The following is a 15,310-nucleotide window of genomic DNA, read 5'->3' as shown; positions in this document are numbered from 1 at the left end:
CAAGTAGAAATGGTCTGTTGTAACAAACAACCATAAACAGGAACCAGGAATATTACAATGATCCTACCGTCAAACTGGTCTTCTCCTTCTGTCATTAATTCATCATCTGAGCAAATACTCAGAACATTCACCAGCATCTCAGTCACTGTAATCAACAAAACAAAATAAAGGTTAGGGCACTTCAAAAATCTGAATTAAAAAGAATGGACAGTAGCATTTTGCTTATGTTCTACAATGAACGTCGCACATTTTTTGAAAGTTTATCCCATATGTCAGACTTCAGCTAAATGCTAGAATTTAAAAACTGAACTCAGTTTCTGTTGCGAACTGGCTGGTCCTATGTTACTCCGCTGCCACCCCTAGTTGGCGTAATGGACCTCAGACTTGGGATCTTCACTACACAGCTTGGCGACTGGGTATCATCATAATGCGACAAAGGTGAGTAGTGATTGGTCAATGTGGCTATGTGACCGCACTAACCAACGAGAATCTCTTCTTTTCTCAGGGACCAGGCCCCAGGAGAAAAAAAGGAAAGCTCAACAGAGTCTGAATAGGCAGCAGAGTCATGTGGCCGAGCTGAATAATCACCAGTTGCTATTGCCTGCATGATTATGCTATTCAGCCAGACAACAACTGAGAAAATCATCCAGGCAAAGGGAGTACACGAATTGCGAGACCCTTCACAGATTGGAGAAAATTGTATGTGGATTTTCAGTAAATTTTACAATAATGCAGAGCTTCCCAATTTGTATATCAATGTGCTTATCACTAGTCATGCACTTCTAAAAAGATCTCCTTTTAAAACGATGAAAAACAAAGCTAATACCTTTTTCACCAACAAATGGCAATGACCACGTGAACACATCCATGAAGTTCGGAAGCCAGTACGGGTGTGGTGAACAGTTAAACTGTCTGATATTCATCACATTATTCTCATACTTTAATACAGCAGCTGTAATGCAAGTGTGGAAATCATTAGAGGCAGTAACACACTAAAAGTTATAAAACCATTTTAGTATAAACTGCCTTTCCTTAGCCACAGTAATCTAATTGTTGGATTAAAAAAAAATTAATATTATAGATCAACAGATTTATATTATAACAGTATTATTATATTATAACAAATTTACTGCTCTATATATATATTGTTCCCTTGGTCGTCATGCACTTTTCCAACATGAAAATGATCCAAAACACACATTTAAGGCCACTGTTGCATTTCTGAAGAAGAACAGGGTGAAAGTGATTCAGTGGCCAAGTATGTCTCCTGATCTGAACCCAAACAAAGACCTCTGGGGGATTCTGAGGAGACAAGTAGAGCATCACTCTCAATCCAGCATCCAGGCACTAAAAGAGGTGGTTCTTGAAGAATGGAAAAAGACAGCTTTTGCTACAGTCAGGTCCTTAAATATTGGGACACTGACACAATTCTAACATTTTTGGCTCTATACACCACCACAATGGATGTGAAATGAAAAGAACAAGATGTGCTTTAACTGCAGACTGTCAGCTTTAATTTGAGGGTATTTACATCCAAATCAGGTGAACGGTGTAGGAAGTACAACAGTTTGCATATGTGCCTCCCACTTGTTAAGGGACCAAAAGTAATGGGACATTTGGCTTCTCAGCTGTTCCATGGCCAGGTGTGTGTTATTCCCTCATTATCCCAATTACAATGAGAAGATAAAAGGTCCACAGTTCATTTCAAGTGTGCTATTTGCGTTTGGAATCTGTTGCTGTCAACTCTCAAGATGAGATCCAAAGAGCTGTCACTATCAGTGAAGCAAGCCATCATTAGGCTGAAAAAAACAAAACAAACCCATCAAGAGAGATAGCAAAAACATTAGGCGTGGCCAAAACAACGGTTTGGAACATTCTTAAAAAGAAGGAACGCACTGGTGAGCTCAGCAACACCAAAAGACCCGGAAGACCACGGAAAACAACTGTGGTGGATGACCAAAGAATTATTTCCCTGGTGAAGAAAACACCCTTCACAACAGTTGGCCAGATCAAGAACACTCTCCAGGAGGTAGGTGTATGTGTGTCAAAGTCAACAATCAAGAGAAGACTTCACCAGAGTGAATACAGAGGGTTCACCAGAAGATGTAAACCATTGGTGAGCCTCAAAAACAGGAAGGCCAGATTAGAGTTTGCCAAACGACATCTAAAAATCCTTCACAGTTCTGGAACAACATCCTATGGACAGATGAGACCAAGATCAACTTGTACCAGAGTGATGGGAAGAGAAGAGTATGGAGAAGGAAAGGAACTGCTCATGATCCTAAGCATACCACCTCATCAGTGAAGCATGGTGGTGGTAGTGTCATGGCGTGGGCATGTATGGCTGCCAATGGAACTGATTCTCTTGTATTTATTGATAATGTGACTGCTGACAAAAGCAGCAGGATGAATTCTGAAGTGTTTTGGGCAATATTATCTGCTCATATTCAGCCAAATGCTTCAGAACTCATTGGACGCTGCTTTACAGTGCAGATGGACAATGATCCAAAGCATACTGCAAAAGCAACCAAAGAGTTTTTTAAGGGAAAGAAGTGGAATGTTATGCAATGGCCAAGTCAATCACCTGACCTGAATCCGATTGAGCATGCATTTCACTTGCTGAAGACAAAACTGAAGGGAAAATGCAACAAGAACAAGCAGGAACTGAAGACAGTTGCAGTAGAGGCCTGGCAGAGCATCACCAGGGATGAAACCCAGCATCTGGTGATGTCTATGCGTTCCAGTCTTCAGGCTGTAATTGACTGCAAAGGATTTGCAACCAAGTATTAAAAAGTGAAAATTTGATTTATGATTATTATTCTGTCCCATCACTTTTGGTCCCTTAACAAGTGGGAGGCACATATGCAAACTGTTGTAATTCCTACACCGTTCACCTGATTTGGATGTAAATACCCTCTAATTAAAGATGACAGTCTGCAGTTAAAGCACATCTTGTTTGTTTCATTTCAAATCCATTGTGGTGGTGTATAGAGTCAAAAATTATAGAATTGTGTTGATGTCCCAATATTTATGGACCTGACTGTATATGTCGCCAACTTGTTCAGAACATGCCTAGAAGACTCGGTGCTGTCCTTCTAAATCATGGAGGTCAACCAAACTACTAGAGACGTAGTAGTTTTTGTTGTGGGGTGTATTCATTTTTGCGTCAACTAATTTGAGTAAAACTGAAGATTTTGTCATCTAAGTTATAATATTAACCTTACTTTCATGTAATGAGCTAAATGTTCTATAAAAAAAACCAAAAACCTGTTTTGTCAAAATTTTGAAAATTGTTCTTGTGTTCTTTGAGATAGTGATTAAAATCTTACTTTGAAAAGTGTACTCATTTATGCTGAGCACTGTATACACCATAATTTGTATATGCTATAACTTTCATGCAAACCAATCAATATGCACTTAATGGGAATTTGTTATTACCAGATATGTAGCAAAATACATTTTGGTCTAAATTTATGAAGTTTGATTTTTAAAAATTTTTTATTGGTTTTATAGCAGAAAGTAAACAATACTGTGGTGGTTTTTTTCAAAATGTTTTGTCTTATTTTGTTAATATAACAAGAAATAAAAAATCCAGCAGTGATCAAATACCAAAAAAAGAAAGCTTTATTTGTGTGAAAACAATTATATACATTTCATTCGGGTATATCGTTGCATGACCGCACAATTACCAGGTAAAAGTAGCATAATGCTAAATAGCAAAAAATGGCCTGGTCATAAAGGGGGTAAAAACCTTCTAGTAGTAAAGTGGTATTAAAGTTTTTTGTTTTTATTTTTTAAAGAACAAACATGTTATACTTTAAGTGTAAATAGTGAAGAGCTACAAACAAATATAATATCAACATAAACTATACAGTGTACTGTTAAGATAATAATTATTATAATATTAAGAATGTGGTAATGATAAGTGACAAACCTATAAATAAACACACTGTGCTCTGATCACATTAGGGTCCAATAAAGTGCAACCACCACAATATGCACTTGTGGTGACACTCCGTGATCCTAATATCCCTTTATTTGAATCCTTAACAGGAGAAATACGGTGATTGAACAATCGTGGTCCCTTTTATAAAGGGAAAATATAATAGTGTTTGGTGCCTTATAAACATTAAATAAACTTATAAATAATATTCAGTCCCTCCCTAAAGAGACAAAATGCCCAAATTTTCAAAATCTTCTCAAAAAGTCCAGTAAACATATATAAGTGATTCTCCAAAAACAAAACAATCATACAAGTGATGAAGTGAACTGGTGATCTTCACTCTGGTGCCAAATCCTCAAATCAGCAGAAATGCCCGCTCACCTCCAAACCTTGACCCTAGGGGCCAACACGCCTTTAGGATCACTTCAATCGATCCTTAAGGGTACATTTTTTCACCACAGGGACAGATGTCATATATACTCCTTATCGTATTGACTCTTACTCCTCTCAGATTCCTTAAAGGCAATGGTACTGCAATACAGCTCACTATCCACCTTCTCCACTCAGGATCATGCTAGTGAGATATAAAGAACAATATCCTCCATAGTGCAATACTGCTTTTATTACTCAATGAAAAAAATAGTAGCCAATAGCACACTCACATGTATTCCCATGAACAAACGGTTTTTCACCACAAGCTATGGGTGTACTGCATGGGCTGGGTGTACCAATATGGCCTCTAGGCCAGGAAGTGCGTCACCGCGTCACCGGAAGTTGCGTACTTAAGGCACCAAACACTATTATAATTTCCCTTTATATAAGGGACCACGATTGTTCAATCACCATATTTATCCTGTTAAGGATTCAAATAAGAGGGAGATTAGGATCACGGAGTGTCGCCACAAGTGCATATTGTGGTTATCACTAGAGTTGCACTTTATTGGATCCTAATGTGATCAGAGCACAGTGTGTTTATTTATAGGTTTGTCACTTATCATTACCACATTGTTAATATTATAATAATTAATATCTCAACAGTACACTGTATAGTTTATGTTGATATTATATTTATTTCTAGCGCTTCGCTATTTACACTTACGGTTTATTCACTTTTGGTTTAGGTTGAGCGATAGCAGCTTATAGTAGGGTCACCCATATAAGCGCAAGAGGATCTATTTCTTTATAAAACATGTTATACTTACCTGCTCAGTGCAGTGGTCCTGGGTAGCCCCGATCCTCCTCTTTTGGGGTCACTGGCGCTCTGGGCTCCACCCCCCAGCGGATTGCTCTCTCCTGGGTCCTGCTCTGTGTGTGCCCTGCCCACCACTCCTCGTCACTGGCTCTGACTGACAGCAATGGGAGTCAATGGCTTATGCTGCTGTATCTGAACCAATCAGGAGTGAGTGTGCAAAGACAGCATCGGCTCTCGTGTGCTGTACTGTACTGAGCTCAAGTATGTATTTGGGGGGGGGGGGGCTTTAGGGGAAGCTGCATGCAGGTTTTTTTTTTACCTTCACGCATAGAATGCGGCAAGGTAAAAACCTTTTGCCTTTACAACCACTTTAAAATTTACACTGGTCTAGCTTGGTTACAGCGAATTCAAAGGCTGCTGGGGATGCAGAAAGTCACTCCAGTGGCTTGTGCTGCACACAGTCAATGTTTGTTTTTTCTAAGTGCTGACCAGGTGACTTGCTATATGTATACTGAACACAGAGGGTTGTTCAGTTGGCCCCTTCATCTTTCATAGAATATCTAGTATTTTTTTCATTTTTCACAAGATATTCTCTAATATGGCAAGGTGAAATTGTGATGTAATTTGCCCCTCCTCTCCACCACATTCAGAAACAAACTGCCTTGTATTCATTGAAAAAATATCATACAGTCTTTAAATGGGCAGAAGTGACCCTCTGTATTTATACAGATGGTAAATCACTCAAGCAGCACCTGAAAAAGACCAGCACTGACAATATGTAGCACAAATTGTGACAGTGAATTTCTCCATTAAAAAAATCTTTTTAAGTCATGTAAATATGAAATGATGAATTTGAAAATCATGTATTTTCAGGTGGAGATCTAATTTCCCTTCCATGCATTTTTCCAGGCTGTCATTATATTATCTGATGACAAAGCTAGTTTACAGAGCTCAACAGGTCAAGCTATATTTAACACCCTTAACTGAATGAGTCAATGTAGGGACCCATCCACCTCCCTTCTGTTTTCAGTTCCTGTTCAAAAGATTCAATCAGAGAGAGGGAGTCTAAAGGTAACTAGCTGCTACTGTGCTCTCTCTTCAAAAAAACACAATGTTATGAGTGCATCGTCTATTAAACGTAATTTGTATAACAAAGATTTTACACAAACAAAAAAACCCATAAAACATCAGTTTAACAAAATTTAAATCAGTGTGAAAATAAAACCATAGCTTCTCCTTAAAATAGTTTACAACCTACAAAGTCCTTTAGAAATTAACCAAAAGCACACCTTTATTATTGTAGACATCTAAGTAATTGGGGGCTGAAAATATTGTTATTAAAGATGGAAACCCCGTTGTTTGACTTTTTCTGTACATTCGGTAACTGCAGGAAAAGAAAACAAAAAAAAAAACAAAAAAAACAGATGAAACAAATGAAACAAAGATTGGAATTGTAGCCACTTTCAAATTCATAGTTACTTTTTTCATGCCAAAGATAATTCTGAAATTGCCTTACCCTTTAAATCTAAGCCACTATCAGTCCACTGTTACTGCCCCTGTCAGCAGCCCTTGTAGGGAAGCAAATAATATGTTTATGGCTGCTTTGTGTAGAAGCTCACACAATAGCAACAGGAGCAGCCAAGTGACACACCTCCAGCTCTCTTTATTCCCTCAAAGGAGTGTCATAACATCTATGGAGCATGGAGAAGGAGTTACTGAGTAAGGACAGCAAATTTGTACTGCCCACCTATCCTGCCTGACATAACTGTAGGCTCATATTGTATGGTAGGGAGCACATGTTTTCTCAGTGGTCCAGGAGCTTGATAGCTGTCTGGAGCTTTAGACACACATTACTCTACTCAATCACTTCTATGCTGACAGATCCAAGAAGTGTGAGAGGGGCAATCAAAGGAGGAGTTTATGGGGAAGGGTTCTTCTTTTTCACTCTTTGATCATTTGTACTTCCTGCTGAGATCACAAGGTCAGATGGGAGATCTTCATTTTATTTATTTTTTCTCCAGAGTGTCTCCTCTGCTCCAGTGCCATTACAGCTGGATAACATGACGGAAGGACGTTTTTACTAGATTAACCAGGAGAGCAATTTTTCATATACATCATTAGTACAGCTACATTATAATATTTTTAAAAACAGATGCAGTTCAGCTAAGAGGATGTCCTGCAAACTGACTTACCCCGCATCTTGTGCTTCATGTGCTCTGATGATTGACAGCAGATTGTTAGTCAGCAAAAACTCACAAACAGCTGGGTAACTGCAAAGGAAGCACAAACATGTCAGCACAAAATATTAAATATTAAAATATTATAGCAGTTTGTAGCCATTACAGAATAAGAAAGCTCACATACCTATAGAAGTAAGAGCATCCTCTAACTGTATTGTGACTGAAATGTTCCTGTGATTTCTCATTACCAAAGTCTTCAGAGGGATCAGACCATAACAAATCACACATTGGACCAAATGCCGGAGGTTCTTTAAACCTGTCTAACTGCAATCAGGACAAATTTCAAGTTTGTTATCACTTATTGAGATCAAAATAAACTAACTTTGCAAAAGCTTATCTCATCACTGGCATAACAATGTAAAGAAAATCTGGTTATATTATTGAAAGTAAGAATGTTACAAGCTTGCCAAAAAATAGTTTAAATTGGTGCAAATACAGTGACTGGAAAAAGTATTCATACCCCTAGAAAGTTTCTACATTTTGTCATGTTACAACCAAAAACGTAACTGTATTTTATTGGGATTTTATGTGATAGACCAACACAACGTGGCACATAATTGTGAAGTGGAAGGAAAATGATAAATGGTTTTCAACATTTTTTTTACAAAGTATTTAAAAAAACTGTTGATTTACTGTGATTTTTACACGCAACCTTTTCTAGGGTTTACAGAGAATGGTCCGAAAGAGAAAATATCCAGTTAGCAGCAGTTATGTGGATGAAACTGACTAGTCGATGTCAGAAGAGAATGGGCATTTGATTTCAGCTGTGACATTCAGATGGTAGGGTCAAAACTTGGTGTAAACAACATAATAGCATGGATCCATCCTGCCTTGTATCAACGGTTCAGGCTGGTGGTGGTGGTGTAATGGTGTGGGGGATATTTCCTTCGCACTAGCAAGGTGTGCCTAATAAAGTGGCTGGTGAGTGTACCTAAATATCGTAAAACTGAAATGTGGGACTAAATGATAACAGCAACCATATCAGCATCCATTTACTAACCTACCCATCAAACTAACAACAAAAATAACAATTTTCCTCTAGCTTTACAAAGGCTGACAGACAATTGCAGGATAACCAAGTACCTGGCATGCAAAGGGATTTTTTTTCACAGAAAATTATAAAACATCTCCTGCTGTAGATTATTGACGCAGGTATTTTTTTTAAAGGTTGAAATAGGCAGCCAGTGGAGATAATGATAAGTATACCACCACCAACTAAACCAGACTCCCCATTTCAAATATGTAATTAGTCTGGAGAACTCCTTTTATATATATATATATATATATATATATATATATATATATATATATATATACACAGTGGGGATCGAAAGTTTGGGCACCCCAGCTAAAAATTTGTATTATTGTGCATAAAGAAGCCAAGGAAAGATGGAAAAATCTCCAAAAGGCATCAAATTACAGATTAGACATTCTTATAATATGTCAACAAAAGTTAGATTTTATTTCCATCATTTACACTTTCAAAATAACAGAAAACAAAAAAATGGCGTCTGCAAAAGTTTGGGCACCCTGCAGAGTTAATATCTTGTACTGCCCCCTTTGGCAAGTATCACAGCTTGTAAACGCTTTTTGTAGCCAGCCAAGAGTCTTTCAATTCTTGTTTGAGGTATCTTTGCCCATTCTTCCTTACAAAAGTCTTTCAGTTCTTTGAGATTTCTGGGCTGTCTGTCACGCACTGCTCTTTTAAGGTCTATCCATAGATTTTCAATTATGTTGAGGTCAGGAGATTGTGAAGGCCATGGCAAAACCTTCAGTTTACGCCTCTTGATGTAATCCCCCATGGATTTCGAGGTGTGTTTAGGATCATTATCCATTTGTAGAAGCCATCCTATCTTTAACTTCAGCTTTTTCACAGATGGCATCAAGTTACCATCCAAAATTTGCTAAATTTTTATTGAATCCATTTTTCCTTCTACTCGTGAGATGTTCCCTGTGCCACTGGCTGCAACACATGATTGATCCAACCCCATGCTTAACAGTTGGACAGAGGTTCTTTTCATTAAATTCTGTGCCCCTTCTTCTCCAAACGTACCTTTGCTCATTCCGGCCAAAAAGTTCAATTTTAACCTCATCGGTCCACAGAACTTGTTCCCAAAATACATCAGGCTTGTCTATATGTTCATTTGCAAAGTTCAAATGATGATTTTTGTGGTGAGGACGTAGAAGAGGTTTTCTTCTGATGACTCTTCCATGAAGACCATATTTGTACAAGTATCTCTTTATAGTGGAATAGTGTACCACAACTCCAGTGTCTGCCAGATCTTTCTGGAGGGATCGTGCAGTCAAACGTGGGTTTTGAATTGTTTTTCTCACAATCCTGCGAGCTGTTCTGTCTGATATTTTTCTTGGTCTTCCAGATCTTGCTTTAACTTCCACTGTTCCTGATGACTGCCATTTCTTAATTACATTCCGAACAGAGGATATTGACATCTGAAAACGCTTTGCTATCTTCTTATAGCCTTCTCCAGCTTTGTGAGCGTCAATTATTTTCAGTTTCAGTTTTCTAGACAACTGCTTAGAAGAACCCATGGTGCTGATTGTTGGGGCAAGGTCAGATGAGTCTGGGCATTTAAAACCTTTGAGATTGACATCACCTGGTCTTCCCAGATGATGATTGAGAACAATCCATGACACTGGCAGGTCTCAGCTTTGCAAAGGGGGCAGTGCATGCTATAAATTCTGCAGGGTGCCCAAACTTTTGCAGACGCCATTTTTTTGTTTTCTGTTATTTTGAAAGTGTAAATGATGGAAATAAAATCTAACTTTTGTTGACATATTATAAGAATGTCTAATCTGTAATTTGATGCCTTTTGGAGATTTTTCCATCTTTCCTTGGCTTCTTTATGCACATTAATACAAATTTTTAGCTGGGGTGCCCAAACTTTCGATCCCCACTGTATATATATATATATATATATATATATATATATATATATATATATATATATATATAATAATATATAAATAATTTATATAATACAAACAGTGTCATAAATAAAATATAATGAAGAATAAGTGCAGTGACAACTGACAGCTAATTTTAGTAATTGAAAGCGGTAGTAAAGTCAGTTTTTTTTTTAATTTATATCTACAGGTAAGCCTATAATAAGGCACACCTGTAGTGACAGTAAATATCTCCTAAATGTGCAAGGTTTAGGAGATATTTACTTTAGTAGCAGCTGGTGACGTCACTGGCGCATGAGCACTGCATTCTCAATGGATGGCATGCCCTCCGTTGAGAGAGTTGTACAGTGGCCGTGACTGGCAGCATCACAGCTGGGCCAAACAGCCGGTGCCAGTGAATCCAGAAGGAAGATCGGGTGAAGATGGAAGCCCTGTCAGCAGTGACAGCACGCCGCTGGAAGGCTTCATTTTAAGGCAAATTTGTCATAATGTGCTAGTATGTGATGCATACTAGCACATTAACAAAAATAGAATGTGACCTGATCCACCAAGTGATGTGCCTCCATACCTTACTATATCCATACAACCAATTTATTTGTCCTGGGTCTTTAAATGAGGCACAACACACACCACCAACGAATAAAGTTTCCAACATAAATTTTTAATAAATGAATAAACTTCTCATTGATAAAAAAAGATGATAAAATGGTAACAAGATGATTTGTAATAAATCCATATTAATGCATTTCATACATAATTGGATATACAATTGACCATATACAATCCAGATGTTGATATATAATTACATTAAAATTGCATCCAAAAACTCGATGCGTTTTCTGAATATTAGTTCACTTCTTCAGGAGTAGGTGCATGTATAATATAAATCAGCTAAAAATACATATGACTGTATTTCCAAATCGTGATCACCAGGGGAATCTCACCCGTGAACTGTGGAAGTACAACTCCGTGAGAACTCAAGGGGACAAGTCAGAAGCATATTCAACAGAGCTCCATGAGGATATTGAGAAGCAACACTTTGACATCCAGCTCTTGATTCATGTAATTACTTTGGGTGTTCTCATGATTGCCCACCTACTTTGAATCTGCTTCTGGCAGATCTGGCTACTGTCAGATGTATTTTTAGCTGATTTATATTATACATGCATCTACTCCTAAAGAAGTGAACTAAGAGTCACGAAACGTGTCAAGTTTTTGGATGCAATTTTAAAGTATTTATGTATTGACATCTGGATTGTATATGGTCAATATATATTGGTATATCTATTTATGTATGAAATATGGATTTATTACAAGTCAGCTTGTTACCATTTTATCCTCTTTTTTAAGCAATGAGAAGTTTGTTCAATTATTAAACATTAATTCATTTATTAAACTATTTTACTACCACCTTAATTCATGAAACAAATTCATGGTCATTAACAGCTTGTGTATATTGTCCACCAGAATGCAAGAAAGGACATGTGGGTGTTGATTTACTAAAGGAAAATAGGCTGTTCGCTTCACAAGGGAAGTTGAATTTTCCATGGGAATTTGCCCCAGGGGTTCGTGAATGTGGTGAAGTTTCAGTTTGCAAAAAAATATCCAATTACATACAAGTAAAATAAAAAAAAAGTGGAATTTTTACTTACCTGTAAAATCCATATCTTGGAGTGCGGTACAAGACACAAGCAACTTATTCATACACCATGGGTTATTAGCCTCACACCTTCAAGTGATGGGACACTGGCAAGTTTGAGGACTTTCCCCCCTAGAGTGCCTGCCCTATAACCCTGCCACACTTCATGAATCCTCAGCATGCAATGCAGAGTAACAAGAAGACTTTAGGGAGGGTGGTCTGTGTCCTGTACTCCAAGATATGGAATTTACAGGTAAGTTAAAAGTCCTATCTTAATCGTACAGAACAGGACGCAGGCAACTTATTCATAAGCCTTGGGACATCCCCAAGCAATAAACAGGCTGGGCAACAACTAAGTAAATAGAACTGTATCAACAGGCCCAAAATACAATGGGGGTTAAAGACCCAAGTTCACAGTGCCGTTGCAAGAATTTTGCAGCTCAAAGCAGCATTCGTAAAAGAATAGAGCTCCAGCTCCTAAAATTTTGAGAAAGTATGAACAGAAAACTAGGTGGTAGTCTTACACAGTTGGGCAAAAGCAGCCTGGTGCCTAAATGTCCAGGATACTCCTATAGATCTGGTGGAGAACACTGCAGGAAATGTTTTTGTTTTTGTTTTTTTAATTTAAACATGAGCTTTTGAAATCAAGTTCTTGATCCACTGGGTAATGGTGGATTTTGATGGACGCTTCCCCTTGCAGAATAAATAGGGAATCCCTTTGTCTAAGGCTCCATGTACATGGGACACTTATGAACAATGGAAACTGACTGCTGGAAAACGTAGGTTAAAAAACGTCTGTATAGCCGCGTTTGCATATCGTGTTTATGTCAGTTTACGTTTAGAAGCATTTTTTAAAGATAACCTCAGGAGATCTTCCAAAATGCCCAGAATGCACTGAAAAACAGTAAAAAAAAATTAACCATTTTAGACATTTTGAGAGAAATAGAGCAGAAGCAGAGAGAGCAGTATTTGTTGAGATTAGCTGTCTTTTTTTTTTTTGTGGTGTTTGGATGTGTTCCAGCTCATTTCTGTGCAGAAATTATTGCAGCAGTGTCTAACATTTTCTTTCATGTGAAATCTCAAAGTATGGTGTACCAGATCCATCTGAGTACCGGAAAAACACTTTGAATGCATTTTTCATGATGAAAAAAGGCTCTGGACAGCATCTGGAAATGGAAGAGTTAAAAAAAAAAAATTTGCAAATGCAAACGCTTATAAACACGGTTAGCCGCATTTACAAGCGCTTGGTGCTTGGACCGTTGATAAAAATCTACTACTGAACGCAAGTTCAAAAAAACGACTGTAAACTCAACTGCCTGCAAAGACATAGTGTACATGGACACATAGGAAAACATTAGGGAATGTTCAGGGGCTGCTGAAAAAAAAACGCAGAAAAGCTCCTAAACGTGAGTTTATCAGCTGCAGTGTACATGAGCCCTAATGGAAGCAGTAGCTTTTATATACACTCTAATGGCTCAGACTATGTCCAGGCAATGTAGAAAGACTTCCTTTGAATGTTCAGGAGCAGGGCACAAGGATGGCAGAACAATGTCCTCTGGAAGAAAGGTTGGTGTTGGGCGTAATACAACCTTATCATTGTGAAGTATGGGGAAAGGGCTGCTAGTCCAGAGACACATCTGATAAACATGACAACTAAAAGGCTACTTTACTGGCAAGTATCTCTGAGGAAATATCCCTGATGGGTTCAAAAGGTCATTTCTGCAAGGCGGAGAGAACCAGATCCTCCTTGAAGTGACCTTTTTCTTTTTTTTTAAAGATATGTTTAGTGACTTTTAACACAAGGTATACAAAAAACCCAATACATAAAGTGGAAATCTCACTCAAACATGGATCTAGAGGACAAAGTAAGGGGTACAGAAACCCATCTACCCAATATCTTATGAAACACTCTTTTTTTTTTTTTCCTATGCTCAAAAGTGAGTTTATACAGAGGAAGGGAATCATTAACAAGTTTAAGCCAGTAAGTCAATGTAGGCTGACTCAACCCTTTCCAGGACACTTTAATGTAAAAGTATAATATATACGCAATAATCTTTTAGCATATTGTGGATGCGCTAATCCCCAAAAAATCCTAAAAAGACAGTTCTTGGGATGTAACATGTTAGGTAGGCCCAATGCTGAGAAGATAAAAGGAACCTACTTCCTCCCAAAATTCCTGGACTATCGGACAAGTCCAGAAGCAATGTAGGAAGTCAGCAGTCTGTCCACAGCCCCTACAGCATTCTGCCGTAGGTTGCAAGCACATTTTATGTAACTGTAGAGAAAGATGAAAAATTTTAAGATGCACAATTCTATCTTTTATTGTAGGTGTTGCTGAATTCAGACCAATCTTCATCCTCAAACAGTATGTCCATTGAAACCCACTTAGCCTGGGCAGCTAGGAACCTAGGATTGGAGTCTGTCACCAGGGTAGAAGAGTAAGTAGAAATCAGTTTAGTAGAGTCAGGGCATCGTAACAGCTTTTCCAAAGGTGTTTCCTGTATAGGGTTATCCAAAGTCCCAAATTGTGTACGTACTGCATGACGGAGTTGATTATAGTAAAATAGATAATGAGAGGGCAAATTAGAGTCCACCTGCAACTGTTGAAAAGACTTGAAGCCCCATGCAGTGAAAAGTTGGTATAAATATTTGACCCCTCATGAAGAACATTGTTGGGTGTCAGGCAAAGAATAAAGTTCCTGCAAGGTAGGATTAAACCACAGAGGGTTATAGCGGGATGCCACCCAAGAGGCCTTAGATGTACAGGTCACCATTGCGCTGATCAAGGACAAGGAAGTGCGCAACATTGCAGTTCCAGGATGAGCGGGTACTTGGCATCTACAAATAATGTTATGAAGGGTTTCTAATGACGAAGCAATAGCCGCTTCAGTTGTAGTGCAGGCATTGGCTGAGTGGGAAACAGCCAGTGCATGTACCAATTGGGATGCCAGATAGTACAAATAAAAGTTAGGGAAGCCCAGTCCCGCTAAGTGGGTGGGCAGCCTTAGGACTTCCAAAGCCATTCTAGGGGGGCGATGTTGCTAGAGAAATACCGTACAAATAGAGTCAATTTGTTTAAAGAGGGACTTGGGTATTTTGCAAGGGGAGTTAGCCAGAACATACAACATCTTAGGGAGATGGATCCTTTTCAGGAGATTACCCTGCCCATTAAGTCCAATGGCAGGTTCATCCATTGTCTAGTATGAAGCTGCAGTTAACAATGGACATACATTATTAGCAATATATGAAGATAATGGTAACTCCTAAGTATCAAAATATTGTGACAACTTATAATCTGGACCTCGGATAAATCACAAATATAGCACCAGGGTCCAAGAGGAACAAGCTAGATATATCCCAAATCACCCGTA

At 38.3% G+C, this 15,310-nt stretch overlaps 1 protein-coding gene across 8 annotated transcripts in view; it reads right to left on the bottom strand.

The window, feature by feature from the left end:
* Positions 1 to 15,310, bottom strand: part of PPP3CB (protein phosphatase 3 catalytic subunit beta) — a 119,694-nt gene that overhangs the window by 40,396 nt on the left and 63,988 nt on the right. For all 8 annotated transcript variants that reach the window (XM_089656198.1, XM_089656202.1, XM_089656197.1 and 5 more), the window contains exons 6-10: positions 7,500 to 7,639; positions 7,328 to 7,405; positions 6,425 to 6,519; positions 827 to 952; positions 68 to 145 (exon numbers count right to left, since the gene is read on the bottom strand). In XM_089656198.1, the coding sequence (XP_089512324.1) occupies positions 68 to 145; positions 827 to 952; positions 6,425 to 6,519; positions 7,328 to 7,405; positions 7,500 to 7,639 (517 nt within the window). The remainder of the gene's footprint in view (positions 1 to 67; positions 146 to 826; positions 953 to 6,424; positions 6,520 to 7,327; positions 7,406 to 7,499; positions 7,640 to 15,310) is intronic.

This window comes from Staurois parvus, unplaced genomic scaffold (assembly GCF_062004578.1).
Source record: "Staurois parvus isolate SC_StPar_1 unplaced genomic scaffold, SC_StPar_1.0 ptg000894l, whole genome shotgun sequence".
Taxonomy (NCBI): Eukaryota; Metazoa; Chordata; class Amphibia; order Anura; family Ranidae; genus Staurois; species Staurois parvus.
Note: the sequence above shows the minus strand (reverse complement) of the source record. Positions and strands in the feature narration are given on the sequence as shown.